The 18,596-nt window shown below is 38.1% G+C and overlaps 1 protein-coding gene across 2 annotated transcripts in view; it reads left to right on the top strand.

The window, feature by feature from the left end:
- Nucleotides 1-18,596, top strand: part of Rtn1 (reticulon 1) — a 223,321-nt gene that overhangs the window by 44,854 nt on the left and 159,871 nt on the right. Inside the window, exon 1 of one of the 2 annotated variants that reach the window (XM_078049998.1) lies at nucleotides 16,970-17,021. The exons of the other annotated variant lie outside the window; for it this stretch is intronic. Within the exon in view, the coding sequence (XP_077906124.1) occupies nucleotides 16,985-17,021 (37 nt within the window). The 5' untranslated portion in view covers nucleotides 16,970-16,984. Of the gene's footprint in view, nucleotides 1-16,969; nucleotides 17,022-18,596 lie in introns of those variants that run through there. 2 annotated transcript variants of the gene reach the window in all.

Below are 18,596 nucleotides of genomic sequence, written 5' to 3'. Positions count from 1 at the left end.
GAACCATTGCTCTTGTAATTCCAGTGCTTAACTTGCTGCCTGTGGCATGTAGATATTTAGTTATAATTTTCTGAATAAATGGGTGTACTTTTATCAGAACTTGAGTTCTGTGTTTGACTACTGTTTTCAGAAGAGACAGGTTTCCAAAGATGCCCTCTCCTGTAAGTTTGCCATGTATTGTTCATCATGCAGAGATCTTCCAAACATACATAAAACAGCCCTTACTGATACTGGATATTTTACAATTTGATCCAACCCCCTACCCGCTGCCCATCTTAATTTTCTCTTAGATCATAACTTGTTTCCTGATTTGAATCCTCCATCTCAAAACTCATTTCTACATGTAAATACTACTCAGAAAGCCTCCTACTCTGACTCAGGCACTGGGTGAGATGCAGGAAATACAGAGATAAATCTGATGCCTTTCTTGTCTCCTCGGATTGGAGAAGGTAGACAATTTGCTAGCCATGTTATCCTGAGGTCACATTTATAGCAATGAGAGAAGGACAAAGTGCTGGCAGAGATGGGTAAGAGTGTATAGTGGCTTCTAGGAAAACAATTTCTTTGTTCTTTACTACAAGTCTGTTTCAGCATTAGTTATTCACCTGAGTAACTATTGTTTGCATGTGTGTTTTGTGTATTTGGATACTTTAGTCTCTAAAATTATTCATGAAGAATGAGAGATAATCATAAAAGAAATAAGAGACAAAGTTCCCACACTTCAGTGTCCAGGGAGAGAGAAATTATGCTTCTGTGTATTGGAAGATGTTGGGTACACTAAGTGGTGTGGGGATTAATTGGGGGAAGGCTGCATGGGGGTGTTCCATATCTTGTTCTAAGGACAGGTAGTTCAAGTGTGATTGCAACAGTGTAAGGGACAGGAGGCACTGCTAGTAGTAGTGCCCTGAGCAAGGGCATGAAGGTTGGAGCTAGTACCCTGTGTAGGAAATAGCAAGTTAATGGGGCAACTGGAGACAGTTTCAGATATATCCACTGGGGTCCTTCAAGGGCTGGGAATCAGTAATATGAAAGTGATGAAGAAGAAAAGAGAACTCTAGGAAGGGAGGTAGGGTATTGGGGTGGGCAAGGGAACAGTATGAAAGTGTTAAGGGTCTAGAGAAGGGCTGAAAGATCCAGAACTGAGTGAAGAAGGAGATCCTCCCTGGGGCTACTTTGTGTGCCTGGAAGAGCACTGAGAAGGTAGGTTTCCATGGAGACCTTCTGCAGAAGTACCTAGCTCAGTAGGCATTTGTTGATGGGCACCGAGATTGTGGTGAGAGTCAGGAAAGTCAGGAGAGCTGGTTGGGGAGGTGAAGACAGTGTAGACCCCCCCACCTAAGTATCTTGGTGAGAAGAGAATATGATAGGGCAACCAGGGCAATGCAGGGAAGTTTTAGTCAATGAGAAACAATGGGGTAACATCTTTGAGGAGTTAACAGAGGGCCTTGGGGGAGACCTGATTCCTGCATTGTGCAGCATCGGACACTACTTCACTTCTTCCACAGCTGTCACCTTCAGAGTGTGAAATCCAAGAGGGAACATTCTATTTCCATTTCGAGTTACAGAATGGATCTTTGCCCAGGGCAGTGGGCAGGAGGGTAAAGGATATGCATTATTTGGAGGGTCCTCAGTTCCCATGACAATGACCTTAATGGAAAAAACTCTGAGAAGAAATCGTTTTTTTAGAGTAAATATGAGCTGTCTTTTCCGAAGTGATTGCATCTCAGCAGTAATTTATTACAGGCTCTGTTTGGAGTAAATGAATAATGCACAAGGCTGAGTCTTGAGCAATAGAAAATAGCCTAAACACGCACACTGTTGTGAGCAATATATAATCTTGGCCTTAAGTTTTACTATTTCTGCTGTCTTAACAAAATAGCTGATTCTAACTATCACAGAGCAAAAGTCCCAAAAATACTTATGTGAAGAAATCAGGAAGAACATAAATCAGGGTAACCATTCCTTATCAGGATAAAATTATCCCAGAGAGAACTTGGCGGTCCTTCTAAGCTGTGAATATTCTCTATTTATTTCTTTGTTTGGGTTGCCTGCAGTAGCCTAAAATCATTAAGGTTGCTTTACATGAGTTAATGAATGAGCTCATCCAGAGATTAATTTTCAGCATTAACAAGCAGGGCTTTCCTAAAGAATATTTTGAGGAAGGCACCAATCAGATTTGGCCATACATGATCAGATACACTACTGTTTGCAAATAATGAGTTAGTGGCTAAAAAATGTGAGAGCGGGTGGGACTTGTAAGAAATCTATTTAGCTTTTCTTTTTCATAATCTCCAGAGAAGCTTCTGTGCTCGTGTCTTGAGATGTAGTGCAGGCTCCAACTGTCAGGCAAGGACCCCAGGGCACCTGTCCTGGCTCCCTGTGTAGGATGAGGTTTGCCTCAGTCCCTTGCTGGCAATATTCAGACAGCCTCAAATTAAGCTTTCTTCTCACTTCACCACATTGATGCCCAAGTTTTAGCCTTTGCTTCTTTTTTCTGCTTTGATAAGAGCCTTAGTTGACTTCCCAGGATCTTATTCCCTGGGTACCTATCTCTGGGATATCTGGGATATTTGTACAATCCTTCAGCCAATGTGTGTGTGTGTGATACCTTTTTCCATTGACTTTTTTCTCCATATTCCATTCTGGAATTTGGATATGATGTCTGCAGGTGCAGCAGCCATCTTGTGTGCATAAGGACAAATCCAACTGCTAAATAAGGCTTTGTGGAAACATAGAAATAGTCTGGGTCTTACAGGAGTCCTAGGTTTCTTGTACATGAGAAAATCAGACTCTCTATAAATTATTTTGATAATGTTCAGTTGAATGCAGTCCCGGTGGTGTCATTTCCCTCTCAACTCTAGCAGTGATCTCCAGAACTTTTTTGATCATGATGTCTACTGTTATGAGTTGGGTGTGAGGTATCCCCCAAAAGCTCTCGTGTGAGAAAATGCAAGGTTCAGAGGAGAAATGATTGGGTTGTAATAGTCTTTAGCCAACCAGCAAATTAATGCCCTGATTGGGATTAACTGAGTGGTAACTAAAGTGTAGGGTGTGGCTGGAGGAGGTGGGAATTGGGGCATGGCTTTGGGGTATGTATTTGTATCTAGTTGGTGAAGTTTGTCTTCTCTGCTTTATGATTATGATGTGAGCTGCTTCCTTCTGTCACACTCTTCCACCATGATGTTTAGCCTCACCTTGAACCCTGAGGAGTGAAGCCAGCCTTCTATGGAACAAGACTTCTGAAACTGTGAATCCTCAAATAAACTTTTCCTCCTCTATAATTGTGCTGGTCAGATCCTTTTAGTTTTAGCAGCAAAAAAGCTGACTAAAACATCTAGCAGTAAAAAAATGAATACACTGTATCAATAAATATATACATTTGTATTTTATTCATTTACAAAATATTCACATGTACTATTAGAGAACAATGGATAAAGATAAAAGGTTTTAAATAATTTTAGATTTTATTCTATTTACTAATGACATGGAATCTTTTCTTACTCTCAAGATTGAGCAAAACAGCCACATGAGTGTGATTTAATATACTTCAAAAATATTTTTTAATTTTTGGAAATCAGTATAACATTGGGAGGATTTTGAAAAAGATATCTCAGAAAGATATACATATTCAAATGTAGTAAGTAGATCATTGGCTGAACTTATAAAATCTAGGTAGTCATTTTTCAATCCCATCCATAGGTAAGGAAAAGATTTCTGACTAAATTTGTCCAGTAAATGTCGATCTTCCCCAAAGACTTTCCAACAAACTAATTGGGAGTGATGCTTTTTATACTTTCAACAATTGGTTTCAAGACCCACAGAGACTCCTTGAATGGAGGACTTTCTGGATGCACTAGAAGATTCAATTTCCAATTTAATGTGTGCTTATATAGGAGTTTTTATGTATGACACATCATTTTGAGCAAAAAATTACCGAACAGTGGACTCATTTTAGATTTTTCATATTCATAATGCTCCTTCCATAGCTCATCTCTTGAAAACCCTTTTATTTTTTTCTGCTTGGTTAAAATTGCACCTCTGTGATGAAGGGAGAGTTTGAAGTGCTTATTTTGATTAAAATATCCAGTTGGTACCTTATTACAGAAGGCATTTTGTCATCCCAGAAATAGATCAGCAAATTAGATTACTTGTCTTTTTTTCTTGTAAAAGATAAGTAGATAACTCAACTGCAAGATCAATAATTCATATATTTTCTTTGCAGTGAGATAACCAACAAACCTTGACATCTAAAAGAGCTTTTATCTGCTCTCCATTTCATTGTAAATTATTGACAGTTCATCTATATTTCCTTGTATTGTATTTATAATTATAAGGATAGCAAGTTCTGCTGTCTTATTTGAAAATATGAGTTTGCTCTAGTGCAATTGATATATTAGGCATTACACTGGGAACAGCACAAATTTGTGTTTGCTTGTGCACAATTTCACCTATGAGAAACACTAAATGAACCTAGGTAAATGCAGAAAATAGCTTATTTGAGCTACATAAGAATACAGAAAACACAAGCATGTCTCAAACATCTACCTGCTGCCTCAGTTTGCCAGGTCATATTTGTTTGTGTTACAAGCCACACTTGTTCACATCTGCTGAACTTTCAACCTAATTTCAGCTAACTCTTCTTCACCATTTCACAATAACTCATGACCAGAACCTTCCCAGCACTAATTTCCACACTTTTTTTAGTCCTAGTCCAAGGTATAGTAACATATTTATTAAATATTTATGTATTTCTTAACCATTTAGTGCAAGTAAAACTGTGTTTTTTTTTGTTTTCATTTCTGTCTTTTGGGAAAAAAATCACTGATAAGGTTTTTGGATGCTGAGTCCTTTGCCTCATTTTACCCATAAGCTCTGTGGTTTGGTGTGATTACTTTTAAGAATACATATGCCATGTTGTAGCCGAACAGACTGTATATGTATGACCTCTGGGAGCAGTTTGTGCAATCCTGGCTTTGACTTTGCAGCAATGATGAATGTGAATGACAGACATGTAAAGAATTAGAGAATGGATTTCATTGTAATTGCTACTGTTGAAATCTTCCTTCTGTTTCTTCATCCTAACTAAAGACCTATTTATAGCAATTCTGATTTAATTGGTCTGGGAAGGGACCTGAGGTGAGAATTTTTAAAACATGCTCAGTTAATTCTAACGTGCAATTAGGGTTGAGAATCACTGTGTCAGTTGTTCACCAAAAGTAGCTCTTTGTATATTTTATCACTAAAACAGATAGCAGCAAATATTATAAGCTGAGACATGTTGAAACCCCAAGGCTTGTATCCAGCTGTGTACCAAATCTCCCACATTGGGTAATTTATACTAATACGAGTTCTTTTCAAATGTGCAGTAATCTTTTACATGCATCTTCCAATAATATTTGCTGTACTGAGGCATATAGAACTTTAAGCAACATCGAAAACATTGCAATGGTTGACTCCATGTTTAGGATGTTCCGTTTTTAAATGTCTTGCAAATTGGGATGACAATGACACCAACATTAGCCAATATCTTAAGCATTAACATATACTTACAATGTGGTTCATGTTGGTCAGTGGTAGATATAAATCTGTATTTCAGTTAACAACAACAAACCTAATCCCTCTGGTCAGATCTGATTAAACTGCCACTAATTCTCTCTGGTAAGTAGCTGAGGAGGAGCTCACCTTCCAGGTGTCAGCCTATTTCTCCATCATTGGTTTTGTGCCTACATTATTAATGCTGTCCTCAATCTGTCGTTTCTTTGTGGTGATCTTTTAAAGTCACCTGCCCATTTTTGAGGGTTACACCAGTAAAACTAGGTAATGTAATCTGTAAACGGCTTAGCCAAGTACACACAGACTACAATGTCACTGTATGCTGAAAGCTCACCAGCAACTGAGGAGATTTCTCCTCCTTCCTCAGAAAACCCCCACATAACTGTGTGACACACAAGCATCAAAAATACAGCTCAAATGGAATCTGTGCCAGTCTACATATTAGATTTAATAAAATTTGCTGAGAGCCATAGCCGAGTCCGAATGACGCATGACGTTTTTGCCAGAACGGAGTGGTTGAGAGGTGACACCAGCAAGCCATTGAGATGATAATGGTTATGTTAAGCTGTCTATATTAGACCCCTGCTGTCCAACTGGGCCTGCTACTTTGGAGTTCTCGCAGGATTCACGGAGAGTTTCCATTGGTTGGGGAAGTGCCGGAGGCGGGATTTCTGGTTGGTGTGTGGTGTGTCCCGAGAGAAGGCCATGTGAGTGGCGTTTGCGGAAGGAAGTGCAGAGAATAAAGGAGTTCCTGTTTTGAACCTACAAGGCTGTGTGGCGGCTCGGTTATTTTGTGCCCAGCCAGACTGCGGCAAAAATTAAACTAATTTTTCAATGAAACTTACACAAATATGGAAGTTCCAATATGTTTCTCCTAGCACCACAAAGGATGGCCTTGTGTGCTTCTCTTTAGAGGTTACTGGGCTACAGCTGAAATCCAGGATCCTGTAGTGGACACTGCCTGCTGTCAAGCCATGCTTGGGGACATTCAGGACTCATGCTATCTGCTGCTGTGCCAGTGACTCCTCCAGTTCTCTGCACATACCTTGTGACTCTGCTGCCATAGCTATGCATGTGCTTAACCTCTTCTTCACCTAGCTGACTCCTTAGAAGACTAGAAGGTTCTGTTCACATCTCATCACCTCTTGGGAACCTTTCTGAAGTATCCCTCCCTGCTTATTTCAGTGTTCTCATACACCTTAAGCACATTTCTGGTTTACCCCAGGTAGCACATCTCTTTTAAAATTTGCCTTTACTCCCCTAAAATACCATGAGTTCTTTGATGCAGGAAAACGAATCCCAAGTACTATGAGGGGTCTGAGGTTTTTACCCTGCTTGCAAGTTAACAAGTGAGCCTGCCAAAGTCTCATGGGGGTTCGCAGAAGACAAGGGACTCCTGGGTCAGGGTCAGCACATTTGTTACTCACAGGGCAACAGCATGAACTTCTCATTTGCATCAGTTCCCTTTAACCCCCAAATCCTGTGGGGACCATGGAGAGCAGCCCAGGCTAGTGCTATGTGCACACTAGGTTTGTGTCACAGCCAAGGACAATCTTCAATCTTCTACGAAGCTGCTAGCAGAACTGACCAGACCCTGCCCTGGGTAGGGGAGACAGTATCTCATCCAGAATGGGAAGCTTCTGCCTGGGAGGTCGACACTATCTTCCAAGGCTGTTTGCCATACAAAAGACATCAATACTTCATGACTCAAGGGACATGTAAGAGACTCAAAGAATCATCTTCCATCATCATCTTTTTTTTTTCCTTCTCTGGCAGCTAGCATGGGACTAGGAATATAGTGAGTACTCAGTAAATGATAGGAAACACATGGAAATTTTAAAATATAGATAACTCTGAGGAAAACTTAAAGTCCTTATTTTTGAAGTTTTTTCTCCAACATCTTTGAACAGAACCCATTTTTTTTTTAAATATCAAAAAAGCCATGAAAGTCAGCTTGAAACACTCTTACTACCTTATCAGGACATCTGGGGCCTGTACTGTGCCCTCTGCACTTAGCAGGCTCTCAGCCTTTAGTCAGCAACTTTGTGGGGTGGGGCCCAAGGTAGAAGTTCATAAGGAAAAACTTCATCGCAGACTTCAGGGGAGCCCATGGGACTCTACTATTTCCTGTCCAGTAGGTATGTTGAAGCTAAATACTGAATGCTGATTCCTACAAGGGAGGATAATAGCAGATTCAATAATGAGGTTTCTATTTATCTTCATATCCCACTAAACTATTAATTTTTATAATTATGGCCTTTTGCTTTAGTGCAGGTATATTAGTTTAAGAAAATATTTGTTGAACTTGACTCCCTTGTATGAAATATTGAGAAATTTCAATGTACTTCTGGAGCCGAAGACACATTATTATTTATTAGAAGTAAGAACCAATTAATGATGTACTTTAGAATACACTGAAGCAGCAGGACTCACAGGGTTCAAACGAATGAACAAACAAAAAACCCCAATTTTATTCCTATCCTCAGCCCTTTCAGATCTTCCCACTCTTGGATGAATACTGGAGTGGATTGTATAACTTGTCTCATAATTCTTGGAAAACAAAACAGCCTCTGTGATAAAAAACATAATCACGTTTCCTAATTAAAGTCTCATATCCTTTGTAAGCTCCATCCTAGTTTCACTTAAAGTTAAAGCTTTCCCTTATCACAACTCAGGGCTACACTGCAGGAGAGACTACAGTGGCAAAGAGGGGCCAATTGGCTTTTCGGTCAACTCTGCCATTGTGGCAGCTAGTGGCAGCTTGTGACCTTCTAGAGTTGATGTTGGGGTGGGGAGAGCAAGTTTTCACTTGAATGGCACTGATATAAAAGGCTCTTGACTTCCTGAGTGTAGCAGATGTTTAAGGCCTCCTGAAAGCCTACAATTCTTTGTGGATTTTCCCCTTCCCTAAAGATCTCTGCAATTCCTTTGCAGCCCCAGTGAATTTTTACATCCTGCTGACCAACTCGGGCTTCATTTTGTTGAAGTCTCCTAATAGTTCTAGGCTGATGTTTGGGCCTGGATCTAAGACGACCTTGAGTCAACCCTCCTTTGGCCACAGAAGGTAGAATGTATTTACACTCCAAACTCAGCTCTTCACTCTGTAGCCACAAACCACCAGTGCACAAAGCTCCCAGGCATTGAACATATACCAAGCTTGGACAGGCTCTCCTGGAGGGCCCTCTAATTTGCCGTGAAGTCATACTGACATCTTCCTTCATTGAAAAATTTCTCTCAGTTAACCACTCTCTCAGCTTCTTCAACTTTAATACTTTTACCTCATTGAATGTGTTAGGGGTAGAGTAACAAAATTGGTTTTCCTATTTCCATTAGAATAGAAGAGTGTTCACTACCTGTTCTCTTGTTCTCAGTCTTTTGTGGCCTCCGCCAGATCTGAATAAAGAATCGCATTTAAAAAATTTAGCATTGAGAGAGAAAATATGAAAATGTATTGCAATTTATGTTTAATTCATTTTTCCTCCACTGGATTTTAGCCAGACTTAAGTAAACAAACATAAGCAGTGATAGTTCCACTGATCAAGGCTGAGAAGAAAGATGTATGATAATAAGGAAGAAATATAATTTTATGGTCAGTGATTCATAGCTTTATTAAATCAAATGTACAGTTATCATGTTTATAATTCACATCATCCATAGCAGATATCCTCTGGTCCCAATTTTATGAAAGTCACTCAACTAGAATTGAATCCAATAAATAGAATGAAAGGCATTCTTTGTCTTGTGCTCTTTCCTATTTTAGTCTTCTTTGATGTAATTTGGAAAAGTGCCTAGTAATGTGGAATTCATAATGTTACCTTTAATTATAAAAATTGAGAATTGTCTAGAAAATGTAACTGATGAATAGCAAAGACTTTCATGGAAGAAATTTTTTGATGATATTTTCAGTTCTAACTTCTGCAGAATAATTCAGGATATGCCCATAATAAGCCTTCCAGGAAAATATCTGTTTATGTGCATGAGTAACATGAGCATCTGTAATTTTAATTTTAAGCTGATACAAGTCCCTAATGTTTCATTCTTTGACATAGATTAGATAGAGACTTGGGGGAGGCAGATGGGCTGCTTGGTGGTGGTTCAGTCCCATCAGGATGTTCAGAGACAGAGACTCCCCAGATGTGGCTAAGATCTCAGATTATCCAGACTGGTGACTGCCTTCTTTTCGACACCTTGCTGAAGACTGAGCTTGAATTCTGTTCCAGAAGCCATCTTGGGATTCAGGGGCAGAGCAGAGACGAAGTCCCTGCTATTATGGGGTTTACATCCTTGCGGAGATAGAGATGCAATAAACAAAGGCTGTTGGAGTGTGTAAGTAGAGAAGGGAACTTCCATATGGCTCAGTGATTGAATGTCCCTGAGTTCAATCCCTGGTTCCAAAATAAAGAAAAGTGTCAAACTGGTAAAAAGTAAGGGAAGTCTGAGAAACTCATTGCCAAGAGGAGCCTAAAGAGACATACTGTTGTATCCTAGATGAAATCCTGAAAAAGGACATCAGATAAAAACAAAGGAAATATGAATAAAATATGGACTTTAATTTATAATAATGCATCAATGCTGCTTTATTAATTGTAGCAATGTATTACACTAAGGCTAGGTGTTAGGGATACAGGATACTGCATGTGGGGTAATGGGAACTATCTGCACTCTGTACACTGATTTTGTGTAAACCCAAAACTATCCTGAAAATAAAAAGTTTAAATAAAGGCACATAAATAAATAAATGAATAAAAATCCTACATGTTAAAAAAAGAGTCACTATCATTTAAAGACAATAAAGCATGGTATACTGGGCCTCAGATTTCTCAATCTGCAAGTCAAGAGGTGTAAACAGACCTGCTCACTGCCTATTTTGCCATTTACTATGGTTTCTGCCTCAGGTCACCGGTAGTGCAGCTCAGGAAAGGAAAGAGCTCTTTAGAATGAAAAGCAAAGTGTAATGTATCCAGGCAGAAAGCCCCGGAAGACAGAAACAAATGTGTCACATTAATACTTTTACCTCTTGGCTTATCTGAGGTGGTATATGAAGCTGATTTCCCAAGTAAGAAAATGCTGGGGCATCTCGACCCTCCTGAATTATACAGGAAACTGGATCCTGCAAAGAAGATTGTTTTTTAACTTGAATAATTCAGGCCAGAGTGGATGTGGGTGGCCTGAATTATCTGGATAGTTGCCCTAATTCTTTGCTTTGACTGTGGAGACCTGGCCTTTGAGGGAAGTAGGCCAATCATTCCCTGAGATACTAATTTCCTTCCTAAAGGATGAAAACGTACTTAAAGGTCTGGAAACTTTTTACATCTGGATTGGATTGTCAGTTTGTAAAGGCATTTACTCAATTGTGAACTCCGTGAAGTACCAGCAACTCTCACACAGTTGAGAGCTTTGCACAGTACCTATTCTGGCTATCTCTTCAACAGGTGATCCTGTGAGCAGCCTCAATCACAGTTCCTGGACTCTGGTTACAGGTGTCTTCTCTCCAGCTGTGTTTAATCAAATGCGAATAGGAGACATCCTGTCCTCCTGATTTCATTTAGATAGTAGCTATTTTCTCTTTGGCCTGTGTGTTTATCTGGGAGCAAATGACATGTTTTCTTCATCACTTTCACTAAGAGGAGGCTATAGTCTTGTGGAGGCTCCCTTTTATTTTTTTTTCCTTTAGCAGTGAAAGCTGAGAGAATTAAATGTTACCTTTAAGTTCCCTCTTCTGTTTCTCCTCTTTATAACAGTGATCTTTTATCCAGAGCTAATTATCCTTTATTGTTACTTTTAGACAGGCAAAGGATGGCACCTGACTTGGCTCTGGCTTAGCAAGATTGTTGGCATCATTTTGGTTAAAGGAAAAAAGATTTTAATACAATTATAATTTCCATTTTAGCAACTGAGATTTTGGTTTGATATTGGTTAGATATTGGGAGGGCAAAACCTGTGAAATTTCTCCAGTGTTAAAATTCTTAGATAATACCGAGGCCTTCTTCTTTACTATAGCTGTTTGGATGTTGGAAATGGCAACTAAAGAAAATGTTAAATGATATATATATATACTTTTAAATTTTATTATTATTATCATTATTATTTTTGCAGTACAACTGATTGAACCCAAGGGAGCTTAACTATTGAGCCACATTCCCAGCCCTTTTTATTTCGAGATAGGATCTCGCTGAGTTGATCAGGGCCTCACTAAGTTGCTGAGGCTGGCTTTGAACTCATGATCCTTCCCCCTCAGCCTCCAGAGTCACTGGGATTAAAGGTATGGGTACAACTGTGCTTGGCTTTTAAATATATAAATTCTAAATGCATCACTAAATTCTAATATGAAATTGCATATAAACATTAATTGTGAAGAACAGATATTAACCAAAAATTTGGCTTGGGGATTGTTTTCTGGTACTCACTGAAGCAAATGCAAATTCAGATACTCTTGTAGCTTAGATTCAACTGCAGGATAGATGCCTGGACCCATGTCTCATGACAGACAGAAAGTCATATTCTACTCTACTGAAGCCTTGTGCCACCTGTGTTTCTAGTCCCATAGAGAATATGATTCAGGAGGTCTTTGGTTTAACTTGAAATTCTGCACTCAAGGTGATGCAGATGCTGCTGGCCAGGGACCAGTCTTTGAATTCTAGTGCCTTCTTTTGGAAGAGTTGCAATTCTGTTTCTCTGGGTTTCTTGTGAGCAGCCAGAGGGAATCCATGGAGAAGAACACAAATGCACCATATGTCTGGGGCTCCCAGTTATTATAAAATTAAAGTTTGTTCTTTTATGATAACTGTTTCTTCCTCCCCTGCTGTATTGGCAGTGAAAGATTTCATGTGTTCTACACTCCCTGGCAGGCTTTTTGTCTTGACATTTATAACCTTAGATCTCTGATGGTCTTAAGAAAGTTGGTGACTTTTACAAATTATCCAAATTTATCTCAGAGTTAAAATGGGAATGATGTTCTCTTGAAGCTTCTTCTTAAGAAGAATTCCTTCCTGCCTGGCTATTATGAGGTGTGAAATTTGACAAGTGTGGCTTGCCAGCAGATACTTATTCCTTAAGACATTTTGTGTATGTTCAGACCATACCATTCTTGGCCTCTTCTCGAGATGTCATTTTGAAAGAATTTTAAATCCTTTTCTTTCATCTCGAATCATGACATAATACCCTAACCTGTATAATGCAAACAATAGGTTTAGAGTAATAGCACACTTGTTTGTATAATCAAGTCATAATTTACTTGACCTCATTGGAGGGAAATGAATTCAGACATATCAGTTGCTTGAAATATCTAGTAATCGTGTGTCAAATGACCTTGGCAAACCACCAACTATTGTTGGTAATGTACAAATGCTTTGCTAATAATAAGGTCATGATTTTGACCTCCATACTATAAAATAATCAAATTTGTGTTGCTTAAGCCACTGTTTGTGGTCATTGTTTCAGAGGCAACAGGACTTTATACAAACTTTGAAAGACTAAAATCCGATTTGATTTCATAGCATGAGAAAAGGAATTATCCAGCGAATGCCATCATGTTAAAAGATTTTCAGACAAGTGAACATTTAGTTGATAATCCTAACATTGATCCTTTATAATATCACTTGAGCTGCTTAATGGATTTTCTTCTGTGATTTTAGCAGATATAAATTCATAATAAATTATCCTTTTTAGTAAGAGAAGTAGTTGTGATTCTTGATCTCTTATCCTGGGCAAATGAATATAGCACCATTTATTTTAGAGCTATTCTGTGTACCCTGTTTTATCATGTGTAATAATAGATGACATCCTGTCCTTATATGAGGAATATGTTTCCTATTTATATCTTGGCTCAATATTTAGTGCATTGTCTCTTCATGATAGGCTTTGTGCCAGGATGAATTACTGCCTCTCTCAAAGCCCAGACCTTATTATTTTTTAATAGTAACAATAACAATATCACTAAAAATGATGATTTTTCATTTACTATGAGCCATATGTGCTAGGCACTTACATTTATCTCATTTAATCTTCATAACTTTAGAAGCAATTATTCATATCTCTATTTTGTAGATAATTGAAGCTCAGAAAACTGATATAAGCTCAGGTCATTGCCCAGATTGCTGCACCTAGTCAGTGGAAAGCTACTCTTGAATTCAGACATATGCCTCCACATCTCTGTTCCTCATCAAAGGATTTCTCATATATAGCATTAATAAGGATGGTACCAGACAAAAAGTGGCAGAATTTTATCTTTAAATGTTAATATTTGTATTAATATTTAAATATTTTGCTCTACACAGAAGAAGTATGCTTAATGCCTTAAACCAAAGGAATGACTCTATTAATAAGTGTTTAGACCTTTAGTCAGGGCACAAGTTATATTTGGTGGGATTTGGACACTTCAATCTATCTCCAATGTCCTGCTATGTAGGTATCCGCCTCTTTGACTATGCTGAAAAGTATCCCTGAAGTGTTCTTCTTATACTTAATAGTAGGTTCTGGTTACTAGTTGCACAATGGACTTTTGAATGTCTAGAGAGAAAGATCTCTTTGGGGCATCACAGGACAGAAGCCTGTTGGGTATTGCTCTGCCTTTTCTGAATCTGAATCTACTGGTTCCTGCTTGGAATCTTTTCAAAGCTGATTTTTTTCAATGGCATGAAGGTTGCATTACCAACACGATTAACCTACTGGGATGAGGGAGCCCATGATGGTTGTTAGACCAGGTTGGTTTTTTTTCCCCCCTATCATTATCTCATACTCTCTGTGCTTAAAGAAGTTGCTCAGAAAATGATGGAGGGTGGTCGTGACCAATATTTGTTTTGTATTTAGCAATATACATAGTAGAGGAATTTCAAACTGCTTCATAGACAATAACTAATAACTCTTCCAAAAAAATTATCTGTAGAAACCAAAAGCTAGTGTTAATTCAAACAGCAGTAGTGGTAATGGTTGAATGAATCCAAGTAATTCCTTTAGAATTTGAAGAAGTTATTCATAGATTACAATAATTTACATTGGGTTCATAGTATACTCTTAAGACATCTGATTCTTTATTTGTTAATTCAATAACTTTTAGTCAACCTTTACTTTGTGCAAGACACTATTCTATGCACTATGGATAGGAAGATGAATAGGAAAAACAATGCCCCTGGGGAGCCTGAAGCTGCGTGGGTGAAAAAGGTCAGCAAATGAATGGGTAGAAATAATATAAGGGATGCAATCAGAGAATGATTCCTTCGAAGAGAATTAGAAGTATCTGATACTGTTTACAGAGGTTGGGGAGAACTTTTTTCACAACCTGAGCTGAATTCTGAAGAATGAGTAGGAGTTCACCAGACTAGGAGAAGACAAACAATTCCAGATTAAGTTAGAAGTTTATGTAAAAGCTTGTAGGTGTGAGACAGCATTGAATATTCATGCAACTATAACTACTGACGTGATAGGGCATAGAGGGTCACAGGGAAATGCTAACTGGATAAGAGCCAGAATATAAAATCCTATGCCTCTTCCAAGAACTATGGGTATTTTGCTACTGGAAATGGGGTCACTGAAAGTTTTACATAACAAATAAGCAGAAGTAGTATGAACAGTTCTCTATTGATATTTAACATTGCTTATAATACTAGATATCACAGGGGCAGGGATTTTGTCTCATTTTATCTGCCCAAATACTTCCTACGGTACTTAAGATATAGTCGGTGATTAATATATAACTTGGTGGTTGATTTAGATTATCTTAATGGTCATATTTATTATAATTTCCAATTCTAGTCTTTTTCTCATGCCTAAAGTATATTGCATTCCTGAGCAGAGCTTGTTCTGGGGGAAAGGGATATGAACAGATTTGTCTTCTGTGACATTAATCAGAAATGATTACATATGTGTACATTTAAATCTGTGAGTTCAGGTAACTGTCTGCTGCTTAAGTACCAAATATTGATGTCAAGTTTTGATCCTTTGTCTTTTAGTGAACACCTTAATGAGATATTTGGTTTAAAACTCTAGAAGTGAATGTACCTTCTTAGGCACTGGGAACATGTTCACAATAAACTATGTACATGAATACTACCAGATAATACAGACACATTTTTATCTATTAGAAAAAAGATCAGAATTCTGGCTAATACTATGTATAGCATTTAACATAAAACTACTTGTTTTGAAATGTGCTTAGAGTGATCTCCCACATCAGTTATGCTATTATCTTTAAAACAAAATTTTAATGTCATCAAGTGAAAGCAAGTGGGGCTTGTTTCAGTTTGTCCTATCAAAGATTAAAATTAGTCACAGAATATTGAAATTAGCCAGAGTTTGAACTTTAGCTGCTATGCACACAAACATACACACAATATGGAGTTATTTTCATGTAAAACTCAGCAGATGGTTTTGAGATTCTGCTAAACTGGGGTGAATATTAAGTAGGTTTATAAGAACAAATGGAAATGATTTGCTGGATCATAATCCATCAAGTGCCCCCATATGGAACAATCAAGGTAAAGTTAGCATAGAAGCTTCTAGTTTTCTTCCAATATCCATTCTTTTTTTTCTTCCATCTTGGAAGACTTTTTAGCTGGACATATGGCTGCCCAGAAAAAGACAAAATATCTCAGCTTCCCTTCCAGTTAAATGTGACTGCATAACCATCCTCTGATCAATGGAAGATGACTACAATTTATGTGTGCTACATCTAAATGGTGCCCTTAAAAGAAATGAGTATGTCCTTTCTTTTCCTTTCCCCTTCTTCATCTTCAGTCAAGAACAAATGCTTGGTAAAAAATGACTTTCAACCATATGCAAATCCTGGGTATGTTGGAGGACAGGATAGAAGGAACCTGGGGCCCAAAACCATGAAGCTGACATACTGGCCCTGGAAGAAATCATTGTTATTTTGTATTTTAATTACAGGAACTAAAACTTTATGCCAATGTAACTGGGAAGCAGGAGGAAGATGTGTCAGTCAATTATCTGTGTTGCAAATAACAAACTCAATTTGAAATGATCAAAACAGTCAAGAACTATATTGGCTGATTGAACTGGTAAGTCTAGACATAGACAGGCTTCAGAGGCAATTTGATTCAGTGTTTTATTATCCTTCAAGTCAATAATTCTTTGCATTTACCCTCCTCTTAAGTCAACAAGTTATTGCTAGCAGCTCCTAGGGTTACATGCATTTTTATTAACATCCAGAGGGACAGAAAGCTTCTTGTTCTTTTAACCATTGACAAAGAAATTGTTTCGGCTTAATTGGAGCAATTCTAGGTCACATTAACTCATACTTGGATTAATCACTAAGGCCAAGATAATTCTGTATACTTACTGACTTATCTTTGGATTATCAGTAATTGAGGTAGAGGGCATGGTACCATCCTGACTAGCTTAAACCAATCAGCATTCTTGGGACTGAAGGAGAGGATCAGTCTAACTGCTACTTAGTGAGTGATGCATGTAATGAATGCTGGGAGGCATCTGGATAATATCTACTGCTAAAGGTGAGCAGGACATTTAGATCATATTAGATTATAATCTTAATCTAAAGGAGAGAACACGAGAGCTTATGTGGCATAGGATTTGGTCCTTATCTGTGTTGTAGTGGCAATATGTGTGGGGCTACTACTAAAAGGTTTGAAGGTTAGGATCAGGATTTTGTATATATGATCTCATAATGTGGGCTGAGAAAGCAGGCTTCCAGAAAGGGATTTGTGATTGGAGCAGAGCAGCAAGTATAAATTAGTATAATAGCCATTAAGAGAGTATTCTCATTTCTCTCTCTCTCTCTCTCTCTCTCTCTCTCTCTCTCTCTCTCTCTCTCTCTCTCTCTCTCATCCTGAGACTGTAATAGCATTTTTGTAAATTATCTGATAAAAGGAACTGAGCATAGGGACCTAAATATATATGATTTAAAGCATTTTACCCAACACACACGCACACACTTCTATACAGTAATTACCATGAATTGGGCATCGTTGCTGTTATAGCTCTTGCACTAATTTTACCTTGGGAGAGAACCCCGGTGCTTCTGAATGTAAGACAAATTCACTGCATTTTGAGTTAGCCCCACCTTTGCTGCTAAGGAGAGCTGAGGACAAAGGTAGAAACCAGAGTTTCCATTTCCTAAATCTTCTGCCTGTACCTCTCATAGGACAGGGTGAATAACATGGGGTACTTAATTTCAGAAGAAAAAAATCTTATTTTTTTCCAGAACAAAGTAAGATACTACATGTTGGGTTTAAAATGTGCACTCTATGTTCATTAGTAAAAGCAGCTATTTTAATATTAGGCCATTGTTTTCCAGTAGAATTCCAATGTTGTGTGTTCTCCGGACCTTGCCGGTTTCAGCAATTTATTCCAAAGGTAGTTATGGTGTGACCTTGGGCCAGAATGATCAATTGCTTGAAGCAGTATTTTTAGAGCCTTTTTAAAAAACATCAGGCTAAGTCTGTCACATGATTTCAGGGAAGTTTTCATTGTTTTATTACCTTGCTGTTACACATGAAGTAATACAGATCATTTTAACCCAGCATGATACAGAATGAAAAGAAAGCCTTTGTGTTCCTTCTGAGGGCCCCCAAAGCAAATCATCTTTTAACAATTCCCTCCAGAGATAGAAAAATATTTATTAGAACTCTGAGGAAATCTGGAAAGGATTATTAACCATTTATTGCTTTTTGGAAGTATTCTGCTCTTAAAATCTGCTTTTGAGGTTTTTGAGATTGTGACAGTTACCATGAAGTGTGGTTGTATTATAAATATATTGACCCCCACCTTGGCACTTCTGACAAGATTGAACTATAGGATGAAAAAGTATGAAATGGAGGATTTTTGGTGCCCTTTTCAGAATTGAGTCATAAAGAGTATCGTTGGTCCTGATTTAAATTTCTGGTGGCTACTAAGGCAGTTGTTATTTTGTCATATTTATAAATATCTAAAGTTAACTCAATTGAATCTGCCAAGTTTCTTCTTAGCTTTTCCATTTACTTATGCACGCCTGCACGAAACACAGGTGCTACCTCAGAACCTTTGTGTTTGTGTGTCTTTTCTCTCAGGTTGAATTAGTATTCTCTCAT

This window comes from Ictidomys tridecemlineatus, chromosome 5, assembly GCF_052094955.1.
Source record: "Ictidomys tridecemlineatus isolate mIctTri1 chromosome 5, mIctTri1.hap1, whole genome shotgun sequence".
NCBI classification, from domain to species: Eukaryota; Metazoa; Chordata; class Mammalia; order Rodentia; family Sciuridae; genus Ictidomys; species Ictidomys tridecemlineatus.
This window is presented reverse-complemented; position numbering and strand designations above follow the sequence as displayed.